Source organism: Podarcis erhardii, assembly GCF_964252035.2.
Source record: "Podarcis erhardii genome assembly, chromosome: 4".
NCBI lineage: Eukaryota > Metazoa > Chordata > Lepidosauria > Squamata > Lacertidae > Podarcis > Podarcis erhardii.
The window spans coordinates 65,142,098-65,165,065 of NC_138508.1; the positions used below are offsets into that span (position 1 = coordinate 65,142,098).

Sequence of the window (22,968 nt, forward strand, 5' to 3'; positions counted from 1 at the left end):
CTAATAAAAAGCAAAGCAAAATGACAGTTGTTATTTTGGCAGAGATAATCTATGCTGAAACACAAAACACATGCACACAATTTCTTTCAATACAATTTGCTTGTCTTCCCACTGACTTCTGTGATTACCACAGAAAGCAAGGTTCTAAATATATTTCAGCAGAATCTTCAATCAATAAGAAAAAAAAACCCTCAGAGAGGTATGGGAAAATGCATTACAGTATTAGTAACTGCTTACAAAATATATTGGACTTACCAATATGCATACAACTGACAAGATGAGATACAACCTATTCCACCAAATGGCAAAAGTAGGTATTAAGTAGGTACAGGTAAGGTACAGGTAAGGTCAAATTGTATAATCTACCTGAAATTGTTGGAGGAGGAAGAGGAGGAGGAGGAGGAGTTTGGACTTCACTCCCCTTAAGGAGTCTCAAAGAGGCTAACTATCTCCTTTTCCCTTTCTCCCCCACAACAAACACTCTGTGAGGTGAGTGAGGCTGAGAGACTTCAAAGATGTGGAACTAGCCCAAGGTCACCCAGCAGCTGCATGTGGAGGAGCAGGGAATCACACCTGGTTCACCAGATTACGAGTCTACTGCTCTTAACCACTACACCACACTGGCTATCCTGTAAGACATCGAAGTTTTAAAGTTCACTATCATAAAGATGTGTTTAGTTACAGGTAGGTAGCCGTGTTGGTCTGCCATAGTCGAAACAAAATAAAAAAAATTCCCTCCCAGTAGCACCTTAGGGTCTGGTGACTTCTGTTTCAGTGTATCTGAAGAAGTGTACATGCACACGAAAGTTCATACCAATAACAAACTTAGTTGGTCTCTAAGGTGCTACTGGAAGAATTTTTTTTATAAAGATGTGTGTGACACACAACTCTAGCTGTCCTTTCTATCTCAAGCCAAAAACGTCATGGAAGTACTGAACCAGTGCCTGAAATCAATAATGAGCTGGATGTTGGCAAGTCAACTGAACTGGGGAAACATCAGCGATGGGAGTTACACTACCCTTGAAAAATCAGGTTTGGTAAACTCTCAAGTTTTGGTTGTAGCTGGGAATGCTTTTGCTGAGTTTTGGATGGTGATTAGTGACAGCCACCTATTGGAAAAAAACAAACTTGGCTGTGGTATACATGCCTCAGTTACATGAAAGCAGCTCTCCTGTATCGCACTCTTTGTGATGGACTCTCCTTCCTTGCAGGCTTTTAAGCAGAGGTCTGTCATGTATGATTTAGTTGATATTCCTGCATTTCAGGGGGTTGGACTACATGCTTTAGCAAGCATGTTATTCCTTGTATATCATTTCAACTGCCTGCTGGTCTCTTTGAGTGCCATTTAAGGTGCTGGCGATTATAAAGTCCTAAACAGTTTAAAGCCAGGTTGCTGTAAGTACCAGCTCAATGGATATGTTCTTGTCCAGGCTTCCTCAACCTCAGCCCTCCAGATGTTTTGAGACTACAATTCCCATCATCCCTGACAACTGGTCCTGCTAGCTACGGATCATGGGAGTTGTAGGCCAAAAACATCTGGAGGGCCGAGGTTGAGGAAGCCTGTTCTTGTCCATCCTGTGTGACTAAGTCAGAGAGGTCCTCTTTAGTGTCACCAGCTTAAGTTTCCGCAGTTGATCACCCCAAATCTTTTTGAGATAGTACAAGGTTCAGAGAGCAACAGAAAATATTCAGAAACAGCAATCTTGGATAAACAGCTTGACAATTACCAAAGTATTTGAATTGTGTCCTGAACATTAAATAACTAAATAAAATGCATTTTATAAATTTCTCAGGCGATATATTTATTTCACTCACAACAACATTTGTTGTCTACTCATTTTAGTAAACTCATGTTAGAAAAAATTGGCCAAGACAGAAATCAGAAGGCGATGGAAATCAACTTTTGGAATATTCCTTTTCCTTGGAAATCTCCATGCTATATACATATAGAAGTTAAAGAGTTATCAAATATTGTTTAATTGTTTTTTCCCCAAAGAGAAACATTATCTAAAAGAGTTGTTTTAAAAACAAACAAAATTCAGGGGCACCAAAATTGATATTGTGTCACAATGATAATGTTCAAGATGCAGTAGCTAAATCTCACAAGTAATTTAAGGAATCTTCCCGGACAGAAACAAGTTTCTGAAAACATAAATAAAATTTTAAATTTATTGCTGTATCTTGTGCAGTCTTGTTCAATTTCTTATTTCTGGTTTCAGACCTGCTTTGTTCTTAGAGCCAAATGACATTTAAAGAATTTCACATACAGCTCTGGACTAATTAAGCCATAGTTCCTAAGCCAATACTCCCATGCTCTAAATCTGCAGGCAATCGGATAGGTTCAGATATAATACATTATGACTTTATGTGCATGGCCTTGGCTCATCCTCCCTAACTCTGCTGAGCGGAGAGCAAAGGAAATGAATGAACTGAGATAACGGGTTGTATTCAATACTGCCATTTCACTCATACAACAGACTTCCATTTCTGCAACAGACCTTCCCCCATCTCTCTTCTGCAGTCCCTCAAAATCTGCTCCAAGGGATTGAGGGAAGGAAAGTCACATCGCACCAACAGAATGCCATCCGCACAGCATTGGATATCACCCAATATGCAGCAAGACTGTAAGAAATGTAAAGTTTAAACTGAATATGTTGACAGCTGTAGAGAAGAATGAAGAGACAAATACAGAAGACCAACACTGTCAAAACAGGAAAGATCTGGAAAGTACAAGAAACAGGAATGGAAATGAGGAGATCAAAACGAGCAGGACAAGAGAGAGGAGGCTAATCTCTCTTGGAACAGAGTTCAAGTACACTGGGGCCGCCATCACAGGAACTGAGTTAAGACCACTTGCTTCAAGTGAAATATGGGGAAACCCATTCAGATTGGCATGCCACCACAGCAGTCCCATATAGGGACATTACAGTACCTAAGGGGTGAGTTACCAAATTATGAATGAAAGTTGCCAGGTCTCCCAAGCATTGGTGTAGATGATAAAAGGCACAGAATTACTGACTATTGTATCCAACTAAGTTTTACTCATAGTAAAATAATTAAAATTAATGAACCCACAATATAGTAATAGAATAGGTACAGTGGTACCTCAGGTTACATACACTTCAAGTTACATACGCTTCAGGTTACAGACTCCGCTAACCCAGAAACATTACTTCGGGTTAAGAAATTTGCTTCAGGATGAGAACAGAAACAGTGCAGCGGCAGCAGGAGGCCCCATTAGCTAAAGTGGTGCTTCAGGTTAAGAACAGTTTCAGGTTAAGAACGGACCTCCAGAATGAATTAAGTTCTTAACACAAGGTACCACTGTAGAATAATAGAATTGTAGAATTGCTAGGGACCCCAAGGGTCATCTAGTCCAACCTCTTGCAATGCAGGAATCTTAATCCTGAGATTAAGAGTCTCATGCTCTACCAACTGAGCTATCCCAAGGATAGCCATTTCCATTTATTTCAATGGGTTTATCCTGAATATGTCTGATTGGTTAAAACAGGAAGTGTGACCACCATTTAGAACAGGCACATTTGCAGTCAACCAGATTTGGTTTATTCACCTTCATCCAGTCAACCTCTGACAGCAGACACAAATATAGAGACTTGCCTGTCTCAGCTGGATTTCATGAAAAAGAAAAACAGAGCTGGGTGTCATTAGCCTTACAACATGTTCTATGAGTCTTGTTAAGCTGAAAAGTAGTGACTGGCCCAAGATCATTCAGTGAACTTCATGGGTTAGCATGGATATGAACCCCAGTTCTCTATGATCCAAATCCAGTATTTCAAAGGCACAGGTCAAAGCTAGAACCATCACAGAACTGCAAAATTTTAGAGTTTCTGTGAAGCTGTACTCTACTTGCATTCCTGCACAACTGCTGGTGGATATGCTAAAGAATAAAGCTGGTAAAATGCTGCAACAGCATGAAGCAGAGAGAGATAAAAGAAAGGAGCATCCCTAAATAGGGAGCAGGGGTGAGAAACTCACTCCTTGTACACATATTTGAAAAGCTGAATTGAATTTAAAAATAGAAATTAGCACCTTTTGATAGTGAAGTAGTTTGATATTTAATTGGCAGTGTGTATTAACAGGTTTTACACATGAAAAAAAGCAAGGGGGAAAATAAACTGACATTTTATGGTAGAGCAGTTAGCGCACCATGTTGTTAAGGGGTTTTATTTTACATTGATTTGATCAACGGAAACAAACCTCAAGCTCTCAACCAGAATCAGCACATATCCTTTTAAGTTCAACTAAGTATAATAAGAAATGAATTTTTCTTTTTATTTAACAGTGCATTCTTGGTCTTCCAAATGACATCATCCAGGAGAATTGGCTCCTCTCTTACCCAGACAGCAATTCACCCCACTGCATAGTGGCAGAAGATGTGAAAAATTATAACCAAAACAGTGAAACTGAACAAATAAAAGCATCAACATTCAGGAGTCATAGACAAGTTTCAGATGTCCCTATCTATCCCCAGAAATTCATTTCTATGCCCACCAACTTTAGAAGAGCAGGTCAGAGTGTCCTCCATTCATTAGAAAGAACAGGAAGTCACAGAAATTCCATTCTGTGCCAGGAGTAGTGATGGGTCCATCTGTCTAGGGCAGGCATTACCAAACTTGGCCCTCCAGCTGTTTTGGGACTACAATTTCCATCATCCCTGGCCACAGGTCCTGTTAGCTAGGGATGATGGGTGTTGTAGTCCCCAAACATCTGGAGGGCCGAGTTTGGCCAAGCCTGGTCTAGGGTATGGATGAACAGTTCCACTCCTATGGAGAATATTATGATTACTGGCCCAGGTTAGGTTTAAAAAATCCAGTGGAAGATACAGGACTAGTTACTGGGATAACAACTCTGCTCTTCTACGCAACCTTAGGTGGCATGAGTCTTACTAGGTTAGCAAAATACCACTCAACAGTTTGACATCATAAAGTTCTATCCAACTGATGCTTCTCCCTGTTCTACATTAAACCACAACCCTTGAGCTACTGGCTTGTGATAGTGAGCCTTCCAAATGAAGACAGTGGCATACATAGTTACTAAACAACAAAGAGGAGGGTGTTCTCAGGGTCTCCGGGTTATCAACCTATCTTGAAACAGCCACCAACTGAAAAAAAACACTTGGCTTTACTGTATAAGAAAGAAGAAACTTCTATGGAGATTGTGCATGGAAGCAAACCATGTCAAGAAGCTCAGCAAGCATCATAGGAAGAATGGGAATGTACTTTCTCCGTCTAGAGACAAAGAAAGATGTTTGTGCTGAAGAGTTTATGTGAGAAGATAGCTTGGCTAGTCACCATCTTGGGCTGAATTTTTTCAAGTCCTTTGGTAGGAGAAAGTGACCCCCCCCCAACCAAAAAAGAAGGTTTGGGCTACTTGTGCCTTTTCTGCCATCTTTGCTTCCACCAAAATCTCATCCAGTTGACTCCCAAACAACTGGTTCCAGAAGACTTGTAAGAAAGATGAACTTCTGAGCCTGGATCAATGTTCCAGGCTTTTAGGCACATGTCCTTTATTTTGTCCACTGTTGCAGCCACAGACCTGGACCCAAACTAGATGAAACCTGTAGAATAGTTCTCTAGGAAAGATATGTACAATTATATCTTCCACAACCCATCCTTTACTGACTCAAAATCATTGACTCATAGAACTATCACCCTAGAAAACCCACCACTCCAGGAAACAAGTGATGCTGGTGAGGTTCCCAATAGAAATTCCCCCTTTATTGAAGCCAACTGGAACTGGGAGCAATAGTTTCTTTTCTCAGTTACTAATGTGGGACTCCCTTTAAGCATAAGTCCCCTTCTACTCCCACTGGAACCTCCTCCTGCTGTATGACGCCATTCTCCTATGGATTCTATCTGCTACAGGAGACAATCCCAAAGGACATAGTGCCTTATGATCCAGAGAGAAAGAATGTACTATAGTGTCTTGTTAGTTTGAAAGATGCAATAAAATATTAAGGCGCAGTACAAAACAGGGAGGGAGAATAAATACATTTTACTTTTACTATTGGCAGTTACTTATTACCAATAAGGCAAAAACTATTAGATCTTTAAAAAACAAATGTGAATGTTTTCCCAAAGGCATTATTAACAATTAATAATCATTACACTGGTGCCTTGTTTACCTGACCTTCTGTAAATTCAGCTGCCTTGTAATTAGACCCATATTTCGCACATTTATATATTTGTATGCACAGATTTGACTCATTCATTCATCCATTAAAATTTGCTTGACAGACCTAGATGGATAATCAGGGTACAATTTGTATTTACTGGATTATAGAAAATTGCCCAAACTGTTAAGTTCAAGGAAAACGCATTCTTGTCTCTCTCTTGTGACTGATGTAAAAGCAATTACATATCAGAGGATGGCCCCAAGACACTCTGAAGGAGCAGCAAAGCTTTTACAATCTGGTGTCTTTAACAGTATTTTGTTCTTTAAAATGGTGACTGGTTTTAAAGACTATCTGAAAAGAAGAAACAAAAAGCCACCTAGCACATCTTGTCTAAGCAATGCATTACTCTGTAATTCAAATGGTAAAGTAATTTCCCAGAAAAGTTTAAATGTTGTATTTACTACTAACTTTGTCAAAAATGAAAAGATTAATTCTTTTATGTGTCAGCTTCTCTTCTACAAGACCTTAGGGTCTGCTGAAATGTGACATGTGGGGAGGATTTTTTTCTTTGAGAAAAGTAGATCTTTGCTTGAAGTAGTAGGAATCAACTAGTACCAATGATAGCACAATCAATGTTATTTCTCAAATAATATTGTTGTCATTGGCAAATTATGACTAACCTAGAGGAGGGCCAAATTTAAATAGGTATTGAGTGCCAAATGTCCCACTGAGAAGACACACAATGGTTTTGATGGTTGCAAGGCTCACTAGAAGGACAAGTGGTCTTCTCCAATGTGCTAGACTGCAAAAACAGCAGCAACAGCCTTGGTTACAACCCTTCCCTGCCTTGGCGCACATCAACTGTTTACCCACTTTGAAGGAGTGCTGTAGGTTATATTAAGTACCCCAAAGGGACATCCAAGGTCCCCAAGACTTGTGTGTTGACAGCCTGCTCTAAGATTATATACGGGTCAAGTTATTAAATGGAATGTATCTTCAGTCACAAAAAGATTACTAGCAATTCTAAGAAGTGTTCTGGACAGAAAAGAAATGTGTTAAGATCCAACTCATTAGCAGATAAACATATTACAATGAAAATATTTTTTAATCTTTGCAAGAACTTGATCAGGGTATGAGGACGGTAGAGAGGACGAAAGAGTTGACAACAACGCCCCAAATTGCTAGTACAGTTACATGCTTTATTAAAGCGACTTGATGCTCATTTTATTGAATTATGAAACCTCAGCTACTTGGCATGGGTAAGGGTAGAAATCTAAACAAACAAGCATATGGAAATAATAGCAAAATGTAGCCCTGATAGAGGCTTTGGCCAGCCTTGGCACTTGAGTGATAAAAGATCTGGGAGTTAATTATATTGATGTCTTCCCAAAATTTATAGTCGGGCTGTTTACTCAGAGGGATAACAGTTTCTATTTTAAGGAAAAGGCCTAACTCATGGAAGCCTTTCTGGAATTCATGCTATGGCTCAATATCAGTTATGGGAACATTATCCAAGAAAAGGGGACTCCTCTAGATCATCAAATGGCACACAGGTCAAGATTAAGTATTTGACAAGGTGCAAGAGCAATTTATAACAGACTGACTTCATAAAACATTGTTTAAATGTTATGGAACCAGGAAAAAGATTTACAGTGCAATCCTAACCAAGACTACTCAGAAGCAAATCTTAATTAGTTCAATGGGATTTATTCCCAGGTAAGTGGGGACAGGATTGCAGCCTTGATCATGGGTTAAGAACTTTGCTTCAGGATGAAAACAGAAATCGTGCTTCGGCAGCACAGCAGCAGCGGGAAGCCCCATTAGCTAAAGTGGTGCTTCAGGTTAAGAACAGTTTCAGGTTAAGAACAGACCTCCAGAACAAATTAAGTTCTTAACCCGAGGTACCACTGTAAATAAATAATGGGATTTGGTTTTTTTTTTTCTTTCCAGAAAATAGGGCACTAAGAACTTATTCCCAGTCAGCTCTACCCTGCTACACAAATAGTCACTGTAAAGGGAGTGGGTCAGAAAGCATTGCCACACATATCTATAGAATATTGTGTTCAAACTGTTTCGTATATATTACCTTAGTAATCCTTACAAAAACATAGAGAAGACAGTATTAAATACTCATGTACTGCAGAAGACAGGATTGCCTAAGGTCACCTATTAAGTTGGTGGTGTTTGGATGAGATTTGACTCAAATCTTTGGCTCAAAGATCATAGAATTTTAACACACTACAATGCAGGAATCTCAGCTGAAGCATCCATGACAGATGGCTGTTAGGCACTACACTACACCAGTTCCCAATGATACACCATGAAGCTGAGAGTTAACAGTGCACAATACAGTGCACAATACAATACAGTGCACCAACAGTCATATCAAGGCTTTGTGAGAACTTATCTAAGAGAAAAAACTGGAACGTGGAAGGAGGCTGCCTTTAAGTATAATGCATTCAAAATATGGGAAATAGCAAGGTGTATCAGTGTCTAGTTTTTGGAAATATGAAGACATTGGTCTTCATTTTCTTTTGTGGAAAGCAGAAGTCACGTGGAATATATATAGCTTTATGATGAATGAATTCAATCTGTGCCAGCTGAAAGATTAATCGGCTTTGAGGAAAATTCAGGCTTTGAGGAAAATTCAGCGAGTGCTTTACAATCGTTTGCATGCTACTCAAGTAACCTTGCATCACAACAGGAACAACCGCACCATGGATCCTAGAGATGCATGTTATGCCAGGTGCACCCCTATTTAACAATGTACAACGTGAGCTACACTAAACATATAAACCCATGATACTATTTCATTCACTTCCACGTTCAGCTTCAATATATAGTACACTCAAAGCTCATATGAATTTCCTATATCACCTTAAGAAAAGCATCTTTATGTTCCCTTTCCCCACTTTCTTTCGTAGCTATTTTCTGACCTCCCATTTTGTTGCTGACAATCACTATTCAGTGACAGGTCACCCTACGTTACAAATGATAGAAATACGAACTTTTATTTAGAAACATTGCATTATATTCAATCAACACAAAAAAAACCCCAACCCCATTTCAATTTAATGGGCTGTATTAAGGGCTTTCCATGTTCACTCAAACTCCCAAATGCCAGAAAACCATAGCTGTTAAGGGGCATGACCTAAACAGATGCATTCTTTCAGCAATACTGATATAGGATCCTAACCTGTGGTTAGTTCCAATGTCACCACTACCTTGGAGCTGGATGCCTGACAGTGACGGAGGGGTGAACCGAAGTCCCAGGCCTGTCTGTTTACTGGAACAAACACATGGGAGTCTCTATGCATCTGAAGAAATCATGCTGAAGCTTACATCTCAGGTTACAAGTACCTGACCGGCAACCCACACAAAACTATAGACTTCAAAAGGACCTGAGATCATCCATTCAGCTTCATGACTGAGAGGGGATCTGAACCCTGGTATTCCAGGTCTAGTCGAACACTCTATGTCACACTGGCTCCCTTTATCATTTCTGTCTAGTGTATGTTTCGGAAAGGCGTTTGTCCGTCTGTTCTGTATGGATTTAAACACATCTCGATATATCCTCACCAAAGTCAACACAAAGGTTCTTGAGATCGGGTGAATACATTATCTGGTAAAAACAGCATAGCTGTGTGACAATGCACACAAACACTACAAAACAAGATGGGTATTTGTAGTCAATCTCAAGAGCAAGTACTTTATGCTACAGATTGAATACTTTTTGTTAACAAAAATAATGTTTTTCTTAAAGGATTAATCTCTCAAGGAGCGGTAAGGAGATTTGAGAAGTTATACATTAGCCTTTGTACTTTTCCAACTGTTATGGACTGAACTTGGCGGCTATATTTAATTTTTTTAAAGAAATTAATGCCTATATAACGTACACATTTTTAAATGGGGACCGTATGCCACTCTGTCATGAGAATCAGTTATAGAAGCTATAAAGTGTACATGCCGGATGCAGATCACCCACTTATAGCCACGCACTTCAGAACAAACTCCTCTAAAACCATACATATTTCATTGAAACCTCAGGGTAACACTTCAAAAATGAACCAGCTAAACAAACTTCCAGTAGCACTTGACAGAGCTACACCTATTCTTCCCATTTCCAAAGCAGTACAGAATTAATTACCAGTTCTATGGATCTATTGTAAGTATAATAGACTAAAGAGCTATCACAGACACATTTATTGTAAAAGCACAATCCCAAGAGTGTCTAGTAGAGGGCCAAAACGATTAACACAAATGCTTTGTCAGATCAAAGATAAAACCTGCACCACCCAATTGAGGGATGAATTAGAACAGTGGGTTATCTTTCAAATTAACCAGGGCAGTTAGTGAGGAAAATTTCATGAAAGTGTAATTCTTAGCCTTTGTGAATCCACACAGCAGGCATTCTGCCAGCTGACAAGATGATGAAATTTTCATGCTTAAAAAAGCCTTCTTCATTCCCCAATTTAGATTAGCTAGTATTTCTTTCTTTTTTCTATTTGTTCTTCTGCAGAAATTGTTTAAAACCTAGATCAATCTTTCAAAAGAATAATGCAACCAAAAGAAAGACTAAAATCTTAGGATGTCGTCCTATTTAAAAAAGCTTAATATGTGTACAGATAAAAAATGAAAAGTTAAAATTATTTGGAATGGTGGGGGGAATATTTAAGGAATTTATTACTGCAGAAGCCAAATAGTAAAAAAAAAGGGGGGAGGAAAAAATAGTAAGACATGCTATTGTTTAAGGGGAATATGTTTGCTAAAACAGAAAAAATGTTACTAGATCACAGATAATTTTCCAAGCAAATACAATCTTGCAGTTTTCAATCAACATCATGGTATGGCTCACCCTAATGCAAGGGTAGTCAACCTTTTTATACCCACCACCCACTAATGCATCTTTCTGGATGGTAAAATTTCCTTACCGCCCACCAGTGCTCAATGGAAGGAGGATTCAGCTTGTGCCGTAGAACCCCCTGCCGCCCACCTAGAATCCTGAAACGCCCACTAGTGGGCGGTAGGGACCAGGTTGACAACCCCTGCCCTAATGACTTGGCTTTTAGTAAGTACTTCAAAATAGCAAGTTTGAGTGAACAATATGAACTGTATTGTCCAACTAAATCAAATAAAATAATCATACAGTCAGGGCCATCTTAAGCATATCCGGCACCGTGGTGCAAAGCTCCCTCTGGTGCCCCCCCCCCCGGTTTCCCAAAGTTTTTTAGGGAGGACGGCACTGCGGGCAGGGCTGAAGGAGGTGGGCAGTGGCTGGAGGGCGGCTCCTCCAGCGGGGAAGAGGCAGAGGCTGGATGTGGCGCCTCCCGGCTCAGCTGGCCGCTTCGTGCTGCGGTGGCCACGGCAGATGGAGGCTCCGGGCGTGGCGCTGCTTCGGCAAGGCATGGTGGAGGCAGGCAAGGGTGGCGACCAATGCCAGGAAGCACCGCATCCAGCCTCCGCTCTTCCCTGGCGCCCTCCAGAACTTGGCGCCCTGGCACCCTGCGCCACTAGCCTCTATGGGTAAGACTCCCCTGCATACAGTCAAGGAGAAACTAAACAGGACAGCTGGGGTGGGGTGAGGTGGAGATGTCACACTCCTTTGAGTGTGCAACCTGAGATATAGGAACAGACATCTCACCTAATGTGTTTTAATCACCTAGCTCTAGGAGGTTCCAAACTTTGGTCTGAACAGAACTCCTATGTGGTATTGATGATATAAACACTATGAAGAAGTAAAGAACTATCACCAAGCAGTTTCAAAGAATCAAGTCACCTCAAATATAGGCACAACATTTACAAGGGTCCAATTCAGATGATAACTTCCCTCAACCTTGCTACTATAGATGCTACCAAGATGGCGGCGCGTGCAAACGCTGCGGCTGAGAGCTCCCTGGAGGGGAGTCAGGGTTTGTTAGGACGAATTATTTATAGCCGATATGAAATGCTGTTGTACAGGGATCATAACAAGACAGGGTTATTGTAATAATGAAAAGGTGTTGGGTTGGGGGAGAGTGGAGAACCATGTATGTCATGTTGAGCTCCTTGGAGCAAAGAGGAAAAATGAGGTAGAAATAAGTGTCTGTGTGTACACCCACAGGTGTTATGTACTATGACTCCTATCATCATCACCCTGAGCAATGGGGATTTTCTGGGCCCTATACACTAAGTTGATTGCTAGTGGGGCAGAGGACCCTATCTATTGGCAAGAACAGCTGCTTATGAAACTAAACCTTGGCACATGGCTGGGATCTCACTGGCACTGTGCTTTGCAGTGCACCCAGTTGCCCTATAAGCAAAGTTTAAAAAGCCACACCATTTTAAGTTTTAAGAAAGGTGGGGGAGACTCTAAAAATATATGAATGAAACTAGTAAGAAATTTTTCAGCAAGCCAAGTCCCAAACCTACTGCTGGAGCTACTGTGAAGTTGCACAATATTTACAGGAGTTGTGACTCAGGAATACACATTTTTAAAAAGTGAGTGTCGCTGATAAGAGTATTTCCGCACTCCACATTTCCATGCTTCTTCTTTTCCAGAGATAGAACATGGGGAGGCAGCTGAAATGTGAAGCTGTCCCTAATGCCTAGTTCCTCTGCAGTAGTCACCCTCTCTCTCCATTTTCATACTGCTGCTCCTAAAAGATACGGAGTAGGTATAGATAGCCACTGTTTGCACCCAGGTGTTTTCCATCAGCAAAGAGTAATTGGTTGCTCCTCTTTCACCCTACCAGCATTTCAATCTTTCTTGATCCCAGTTTTCGAAAATATTTCCGTGCACAACTTTCAGCACTGTGTTAGAGAGACTAAATCAGAAGTTACCTGGAACCATAGTGAAGCTGTCAACAAGAATGCTTGTAAGCTTCTATGGAACAAGAGGAAGGTAAAAATCTTTACATAGCGGCTAGGAATAAGAGCTGAGATGGAAGAAGGGTGTATGTGTGGATAATCCAACAAAGTGCAACCAATATTTAACCAAAGGTCTCAATGTGTGTTGAACCAAACTTGCTTTCATTGGAGTGATTTGCAAAAATTCTTTTCAAATTATCATGTTGACATTTATACAAATGATAAGGCCATTAAAATGTGTGGAGCTCTGACACCACGTGGTAGCATCTAATATAATGGTACATTGGTTTACAACCATCATCCATTCCGGAGATCCGTTTGTAATGGGGCCTCCAATTTTTTTTTAAAAAATGGGTTGTAATCCCAAAAAAAAGGTTGCAAACCAGGACATGCACTTCCAGATTTGACGTGTTTGTAATCCAAAAATTATGCAAACCAAGACGTATGCAAACCAAAACACCACTGTATACAAATTGTTGCCTCATTCTGAAAAATAATATGAACAAACATTTCTAAAAAGTTAGGAAATGTCCTAATTTAAAACACTTTATCACATTTTGGTGTTCTCACTAGATTTACATTCTTCATTAAATACAAACCAAATTCCGCTGCTTAAAATAATATTTGGTTTGCATGATTAAACTTTAATACTAACCACGGAAAGAACAAAGGCCTGTGAAATCAGTTCAGAGCCATTCATGTGAGTAGTCCTCAGAAAACCCTAAAAAAATTCTTAATTATATGATTTTGAGTTGCTTAAATGTGAAGTACTTACCTTCAAAAGAAGCAATCCCTGATCTGAATTTACAACTCTCACAGAAATGCACATTGGAAAGCCTACACAATGCGAACACTGAAGTTAAAGGATTCCTTTCCCCAGCCCTTCTGAATTAGTACAAACACAGTCCGATAACAAGGCCAAGCAAATTCTCTCATATGATTTCCAAATGTTTAGATCTAAAGAAACTGGTACATACAACCATATCTGAAGGAAGTTGCTTAAGCAATTACCTGGTTCAGACATGAGAAACCAGTTTAAGAAACCAAAATATCTTCAACTCAAGTAAGAAACATGAGAAGAAGGAAGAGGTGAGAGTAGTTATTGGTTCAGTAAACCATGGTTTTATAGGATCAAGATGTTGGTGTCTGAACTGAGCCAGGATCAGGACAGGAAGGGGTGCTGCTCATATGAGGAACTAAATATAAACTTAAAGAACACAGTTACTCACACTGTAGTACTTTTTAATATGACTTCTTATATCCAGGTTTAGCTTGTTGTTAATTTGCATTAGGTACATTAGAGGAGATTCACGGCAGTCTTTTTGGCTACACTGTCGCAAGCTGGCTTCGATCATCGGGCCCTACAGATTTAAAAGACCAAAAATCAGTATAAACAACAGCTTTGCAAAAGGTCCTGTGCAAGTATAAAGTTCAAAGACATACATTCTAAGGCAAAGTGGTATTCCTGTCCTAGTATTCTTGTTGTGGTTCTGACTGCACAGTCAGGATCTGACATGCCGCAGCAGAATTAATGTCTCACTGGAAGATTTACAACCTTTTTTAGCCGAACAGAATTTTCAGTCTGTCTACACAGATAAAAGCAAACTAATAAATTTCTCATTATGAAGAAATGCACTGAAGAGCAGTCAAGTATCATACCACCCCCCTTTTCTATTACTGCTTAAAAATCTGTACTTTTGTGATCCAAGCAACCACTCCCGCACTAACAACATTAAGCAATTCCAGGTGGAAGAGATTGCAGAGCTTGACATCCGCTCTTCTTACACTTAGCCCATCTGTAAGTTGTCAAGCCCCCATGCAATTAACTATCTTATTTACAGCTGTAATGAAACAAAGTCAAGGATTTACCAAGTATTACTGATCTGTGCCTGCCTTTTCCTCTCGCTTGCTTCCAAGAACTGCTTTGTTTTGATTCGAGGAACACAGAACATCTGCTGTTTGTCCAAATTAACTTAAAATAATTGCTTTTAATTTAGATACAGAATTTATTTGCTTTAACTCTCAAGGTTTTCACTTCTCCACAGCCTACTAATTTGCCAATAACTGGTACATGCATAACATTGCAATAGAGTTAAATAGTTGGCTCTGATTCAAGTTCTGATCCAAGGTCACAGATAGATTTTCTGGCAGCACTGCTTGACAGGAATGTACCCGATGACTTTTTATGTCTGATGTACGAAGACAGCAGGAAAGATAACATAGAAGAAACTTCTATATAAAAGGGAAGTAAAAATACAAAACAGAAACTTCCAAAAAAAAAATGTTCTCTTCCAATTAGCTTGATTTAGGGTAGCCAAATGACACTGAATAGGCCTTATTAAGTAAGCAGTTCTAAGATGCTACATATGTGTAACACTTTGAAAAAGCACATGAGAATAGTATGGAAAACTGGATTTGGCATTAACATACAAATGCCCTTTATGGAAACTTAGAAAAATAACTGGCTCTTTTCCTCCTTATACCATCTCCTATATAGAGAATTTGTTCTCAAAATATAAATATCAGAATACTAACCGAACCATCAAAGACATTGTCATAAATGTTCTCTGTCCCACACTTTGGGCAAGCAAACTTGAATCTTTCACAGTCTTTATATTTCTCTTCATCAGTGAGCTGAACTGGCCCTCCAAACAAAACATCATTCTCCTCATCTTTATGATAATGGTGAGAGACTCTGAACTGTGAGGGATCCAGCCCTGGTAATAAGAAATATAAATTCAAAGTCTGAAGAAAGCAATTCATCTAAGTTGATACAGCTTCAAATAGGAATTACAAACTGTAAAATCCAAAGGAAGACTAAATCCTAAGGAAAAGGTGTTTTAAAAAAAGAGAAAAGAATACGTTTTCCCATTTTAAACTTAAGATGAAGAGCTGAGTAACATGAAGAAATTACTTATCTTTTCACACAAAATTGCTTTATAAATAAAACAAGCACAATGCATTATCTACCATGGGGAGTATGCAATAGAACATTTTGTTTACGAAGATGCTACTCCTAGAGAACAGCTTTATTGCTATTTTCTTAAGTTACACAGAGAATATTTGAATAAAATTGTGCATCTTTATTAGGAAAGTCTTTAAACCAGAATGGCATCATTAAAATGAAAGGGAGAATATAAAAACTCCATTAAAAGAAACCTGGTTGTACTGCTATTACCCACTCCTTCAAGACTGTACACAACTGCCAACTCAGACTTCAATGCAGTGGTCGATTTCATTTTGGCTCAGTGGTTAACAGCATGTAGGTTTCAATCTAATGCAGTTGTTAAAATTCAGCAGCAGTATTTAAAAAGTGTGAATTGAAGACAAAAAAAGCACTTTTGGTTACCAGAACACAGAAAGTTTGGGAAATATGAGCAACAATTTATTATTGTACTAATGTGTTTTGTATTTAGAGATGCATTTTAAACAGCCGGTCAGGATCAAAGATAAAGGTAACTAATTTAACAGACCAGGATACAGAATAAGAATTTGGTTGAGTGTCATTATAATTGTTAAGCAATAGGTACGTCACCTTCAGGAGCGACCAAAAAAAAGTATTGCAAGAATGCTCACGTCATGAGGGCTTGCTTACTTATTTTATTTAAAACTTCCATTTGTAATAGGAAGAGAGTTGAATTTATCATTACTAATGAAGAATTAAAAGTAAGGAATGCTTTTTACAGCGTAGGGAATATTAACACTGACACAGGGCACACCCTTGACAAATAGGGCATCTATTTTAGCTTAATGAATTTAGATAGGGACTATAGGGTTTTGACAAAATTAATTCCAGTTTAAATTTTAAAAATATTGTGAAACAATATTTCAACAACTTGCTCTTTAAAAAAAGAGTGCTCAGTGTTCAACTACTACTACTTCATACATTCACTATGACTTCAAGCCACATACTACCTTCGTTGGAGCAGTCTAAAAGTACCACTATTACTTCTGATACTATTCTGAAGTGGTTGATGGATTGAAGTCTGAAACGAATGCCCATTTCATCTACTTAATGTTTTAGAAAGTCATTATCATTAAAATATTTTATAACTGGGATGCTTGACAAATAGCATTTTTAGCAATTGAAAATAAATTCTGATTATCTTCCTAAGAGAGCACACTTACAAAAAGAGTTTATTTGTAATATAGAGGTGCTAAAGGAAAACTTACTGAATACCATTTTCTATCGTAATATTTTGCATCGTGTTAGAATTAATTAGAAAGGGGGGGACTCTTAAAATATATTTAAGTAGTAATATTGAATAGAATCCCCCTCCTTTCATGCTGTAGCATGGATAGCCTTACTGAATAATATTAGAAAATATATATATTGGAATTGGAGATACAGAAACAAAGAGGTATAGGTAAGCCATCTGTCTTCATTTATGAGAAGTTCAGATACAGTTTGTGTGAATCAGAACTCTACTGATGTTAATGGAGCTCATCAATAGCAATTTGCACCAACCTTCATTTTAGCATTAATAATTATTTTGTCTGGAAACAACATAACCAACTGTGGTCCTGATTCAAGCCCACAGCAAACCAAGCAAATAAAGAGGTATAATTTTAAAGACACCTAAGTAAATACCTGGATTAATAATATTGTATTTTGTTCCACAGACAATTACTTGGTTCAAGGAATCCACTTTCAGCTTTAAGTTACAGAAATAAAAATAAAACAAAACTAACGATCAGTACATTTCATGGAAGCAATACATCTTACCATTAGAGTCCTTAAAAAAAGAAAGAAAAGAGAAACCCCAAGACTTTTTGAACTGATCTCTCTTGCTTATGAGTTAACCTGTCAAAATTAATTGTGAATTATTTTTTCATATACAGGCTTTTAATAATTAATTCACTTAGGATTCCCCAAATTAAGTAGAAAGGTAGAAGAATCTTAGATCACAAACTCATCTCTTACTTTAAAAGCCATTACGTTCTATTAACAGCAAGAATAGTCTAATAAGCTTTCATATGATCATGCCTTGGGGAAAAGTGTAAAAAATTAAATTTCAGTTAATAAGTAATAATACTCAGGTTAAATGTAATTTTTATGTTTAAAGGAAATATTTTGTAAAGACTAAAGTTTCCACTTGCAGGGTGATTATTTCAAAATTAGTTATTTTAATAAACAAGCTAATACGGGGGGGGGACCACTCTTCCCCAGTCTTACTTGAGAGCTATGCAAGTTTAAAAGTTAATCACCCTACTGCATAACTCATTAAAGCTTTTGAAAAATAAAAGGGAAATAGTGTCTAGTGCTGCCACCTAGAGGCTTCCAACCTGAATCTCTTTTTGAAAAACAGTTGTATAGTACGTACTTTATAGCCCTGTTTGGTTAACAGTTAGACCACAAAGATTTAACTCTGCAAGCATTTTTCACTAACAATAGGTTCGCCCCACTATATTAAATGGGGCTTACTTCTGAGTAGACATGCATAGGATTACACGTCAATTATTTTTAGTTGGCTAAAACTGAAAGGTCAATAAAGTTATGCCGTGGATTACAGTCGTACTGAGCCATACAAAACAATGAAACAAAACACGATAAGGCTATGCCAGGGATCGTTTGTTTTCTCTGCTCACCGGTGGGGAAGAGCAAAGCAGGCAAAGTCAGTGAGCTTACAGTAAATCATTAATTACGATTTACAATGATGCGCAAACTGTGCCTACGTATTCTTGAAATGCTGAATCCTAATCTTGGTCAGAAGAATTTTCTAACATTATTATTTATAATTGTTATTAATTATTTCCCCCTTTAATTTATGCACTGCCTTTCCTGAGGATGTGTGCGGGTGGGTCAGAATAATGAAAAATTAACAGCCTAAAATTTGCTGAACAGAGTTTACCTTGAGAATAAGTGATACAAACAGGCCTTGCTACCACTGCCTATGGGACGTACAAAGCCGCATTTGGATCATGACAAAAACAATGTATTATTGTTTCGTATTTTATAATTTACTTTTGGCTGCCTCGAGCATCATTTGGTGGAAAGACAAATTAAGTAAGCAAACAAACAGCCGTGCATTGGGCCAACACTATCACTAGCAGTTGGAGAGTCTAAGATAAGCTTAAAGCATATGAAAACATTGATTCAAATAGTAGTTAACTCTGCTGAAGGTGGTGGTAAAGGTAAAGGTATAGGAACCCCTGACCGTTAGGTCCAGTCGCGGACGACTGTGGTGGTAGTTGTGGACAACAGGGCTTGATTCTAAGTTGGCACAGCAATTGGGTCAGGACTGGTCCAATGCCACCATCTGCAATGAGACCAGCTGGGTATCCAGTGGATTTTGGGATAGTTTAGCCCCACCATGCGAACATTCTGTTTGGGGCTGTCTGCTGGCTGGGATACCACAAGAGGGGGAGGGGGGTTGCCAGTGGCTAGCCAGCTCAGTTGGCAGAGCTGAGGGGTACCTTGGCTTAATACAAGTCCCCTACAGCACATCGTGAACAGCGGGAGGAGACAGGGTTGGAATGCTCTGCCATACGCTAATTACTAATAAGTGGTAAGTGGGTGGCGCTGTGGGTTAAACCACAGAGCCTAGGGACTTGTCGATCAGAAAGTCGGCGGTTCAAATCCCTGCAATGGGGTGAGCTCCCATTCCTCGGTCCCAGCTCCTACCAACCTAGCAGTTTGAAAGCACGTCAAAGTGCAAGTAGATAAATAGGTACCACTCCGGTAGGAAGGTAAACAGCATTTCCATGCGCTGCTTTGGTTCGCCAGAAGCGGCTTAGTCATGCTGGCCACATGACCTGGAAGCTGTACACTGGCTCCCTCAGCCTATAGAGCGAGATGAGCACGCAACCCCAGAGTCGTCCGTGACTGGACCCAATGGTCAGGGGTCCCTTTACCTTTAATTGCAAAGTAAATACTGAACTTCAATACTAACCTAGCCATGCTGCAATAAGGACAGAATCAATTCCATCTATGGGTTCACAAATACGAGCCACTACTGGATGGATCTGTTGCGACAGATAGTACTGAGTGTCAATAGCAAGATTCGGTTGTTTTTTAAGTTGTTCTGGAGCATATGCTCTCTGGCTAGCACTCAGATTTGATCCATCCTATACAAAGAAGAAACAAAAAAGAAAGGTTTATTGGTTTTCTTAATTACGTATACCTTTCTAAGTTCGTACTGGGCACATAGCTAACAGTATTTACCGCACCGATAAACATTTTATTAAATTAAAATGAATCTGAACATTTTTACCTGGCAGATAATATACGACACGGTATCTCCAGCTTTCAGCTTTCTACCCTCTTGAGAATTTATCCACAGGGCAACATGGACATGAGGCAGACTTTTTTTGTCCGGGTAGTCCTGGGGATCCTTTGTCAATGCCTATATATATATCAAAGAAAAAGAATACAGAGGGGAAATTGCTGGTGAAACTACTGCAAAATTCATCAACGTATGAAATAGCATAAATATTAGGTTCTGTATCTGTTGCTTTCCATAAACTGGTTTGTAAAATGAGATTATTTATTTTTACCTGGGCATTTCCTTCCCAGTTGCCATCTTGGGCAACAAACCCCATGAAGGATAGCAATGCAGACAGAGATTCAGAATGATGTTAAGAAGCTAAGGAGCAGATCCATCCCTTCTATCTTGGCTCAAATAATGGCTCACTCCCTCAGAAGAGATAAATGATGTCATTGATTAAAATAAATGGATAGGGAGAATGGGTAAAGTCAGATTCCTTCAGGAAACTTGGAAGGAGAGGAATTAAAGTCAACTTAAAATATATACTACAGGATAGAAAGGGAATGACCAAGTCAAAGAGGGTGCTTTTAAAATGGATGGCGCCGATTCATGAACAGTCCATCTATCAAGACCTCTCCATCAGTCATTACAGCAAAACAGAATCTCCATGGTCAGACCAAATATCAAATGTTGGGGATTTACAACAAAGGAGAGTACTGCTTTCAGATCCTGTTTGTAATGTTTAACCAACTGTATACATACCTGTTTTCCTCTTTCTGTTCAAACATGCCCCACCTACAGGGGTTGAGAAAAATGCTTGACCTGCTCAGAAATATATTGACTGAAATAAAGGGTGGGAAATCTGTCGCCTTCCAAAAGCTGTTGGGACTCCAAATCCCATCAGCCCAAGCCACCATAAACAGCGGTCAGGGATGATGGCAGCTGTAGTCCAACAACACCTGGAGGGCAACAGGTTCCCTAACTCTTATTTAAACTACTTATGCTTGAAATATGAGTTTATGAAAAGCAACATACTGAGAAAGTGTGGCATCCCCTACTGTAAGCCTTAGTTCAGTTTGGAGGGGGAGGTTTGGGGAGGAGCAAAAAGACAGATCTGAGGGAAAGATATATGTACGAGTTCGGCTTACACTAGACAAATCTTGCCTTCCTCTCTGATTAAAACTTAGATTCGTTTTTTTTTTTTTACTTTCTTTGTTCCTGTCAGAATTTTAAAATGTTTTTAAGAAATGCTCTCTGCAATTGCTAAAAGATCAGCTACCATGAACACAAAAAATGGACACCAGGAGAGAATGGAATACATTCAAACAAATTCAGGCATAACAGTTAAAAAAACCGAAACTATTTACCTTGTTGATTTCAAATTGTTTTACTGGAATGCTGCCATTTGCCACATTTTCTCCAATTTGGATTAACCTCCTCTGAATGTTTTCTACAATTGCATCTCGGGGTTGGTCAGAAAGAATCTGACCAATTATATAGCTGTAAGAAAAGTTTAGTCATGTGAGAAAACACGTTTCTGAGAAACACACAGTATGCACCTGCAGCACACTATGTTCCTCAGAAATTACGGGAAGAATATTTTCCAATTACTTTTGTGTAGATATAAACAATTTCTTCAGGTGGAATACCAGGTTACCACCACAACCTTAAACTATTTCCATGGGGTGCACACTATCAATCCAAACATTAGTAATAATTAAGCTAACATTTATTTTCCTATTAAGCATTTTCCAAAACGCAAGTGTAAATTTATTCAAATATGCCACAAAAGGTTAACCAGTTTCCAGTGGTTGTTTATTTATTTTCACATTTATACCCCACCTTTCCTCCAAGGAGTTCACAGTCGTGTACATAGTTGTCCTCCACCCCATTTTATCCTCACAATTCCTGTGAGGTAGGTTAGGCTAAGAGAATGGCCAAGGTCATGCAGTGAGCTGGATCATTGAGTGGGGATTTGAACCCTGAGTCTCCCAGGTCTTAGTCCAACACTCTAACCATTTTACCACACCACAGATTACCAAGGAGCTAAGAGGGGGTGGGGGCAGGCTCCCCATATCTTCTGTCATGGAGGGAATACTGATGAGTAATGCTGCAAACATCACCTGGATGGGGGCAGAACTAACAGTCCCTCCTTAATTCCCTACCACTGAGCTTTCCCTCTTGTACCCAAACGTCAGGATGACCTGTGTAAGAAAGCTCCCTGCTACTTTTAGTAAGGCAATTCTAATTAAAGGTGCTATGAGTAGTGTGAACTCAAAAGCTAGGGGATTTCCGGATCAAATAGCAGTCCCAATTTGTAGGTGCTAAGACAGCAAAACACTATTGCTTTCCTCCTTAGAAAAGGGTGAATTTGGCCCCTCTAAAACCTTTATTTCATTAACAGTGTGTTATATCCAATTATGTTGCTCGACTTATGGTAAGGCTTCCATCAGAGGAATGGGGAAGAAAGCTTAATTCAGTAACCTCTGCCCCTGAAAAACACAACCCTCCATAACAGATTTTGGAGGAGGAGGAGAGGTGCAGAGGCTACACGGAGATCTGGGAATCGCTGAAAATTGCTTTCCTCCCTATCCTGCCAAAGGAAGCCTTACCATCAGCCAAGCACCACCACTGGATGCAAACCAACATTTTTCTATTTAAAAGCAGCTGTGAATTGTAGAGAACAGCAAAATCCAAGATGGGGGGGGGAGGTGTGTGCATGCGCGCACACACCACATATTTGCAAACACACAGACACAAACACATCGCTTTTCCCAG

At 39.3% G+C, this 22,968-nt stretch overlaps 1 protein-coding gene across 2 annotated transcripts in view; it reads right to left on the reverse strand.

Moving 5' to 3' along the window:
• Positions 1 to 22,968, reverse strand: part of POLA1 (DNA polymerase alpha 1, catalytic subunit) — a 179,094-nt gene that overhangs the window by 91,802 nt on the left and 64,324 nt on the right. For both annotated transcript variants that reach the window (XR_014155869.1, XM_081858858.1), the window contains exons 30-34: positions 21,558 to 21,690; positions 20,197 to 20,328; positions 19,876 to 20,050; positions 15,518 to 15,699; positions 14,212 to 14,343 (exon numbers count right to left, since the gene is read on the reverse strand). Coding sequence is in view for 1 of the 2 variants with exons in the window: in XM_081858858.1 (XP_081714984.1) it covers positions 14,212 to 14,343; positions 15,518 to 15,699; positions 19,876 to 20,050; positions 20,197 to 20,328; positions 21,558 to 21,690 (754 nt within the window). In the remaining variant the exon portion in view is untranslated. The remainder of the gene's footprint in view (positions 1 to 14,211; positions 14,344 to 15,517; positions 15,700 to 19,875; positions 20,051 to 20,196; positions 20,329 to 21,557; positions 21,691 to 22,968) is intronic.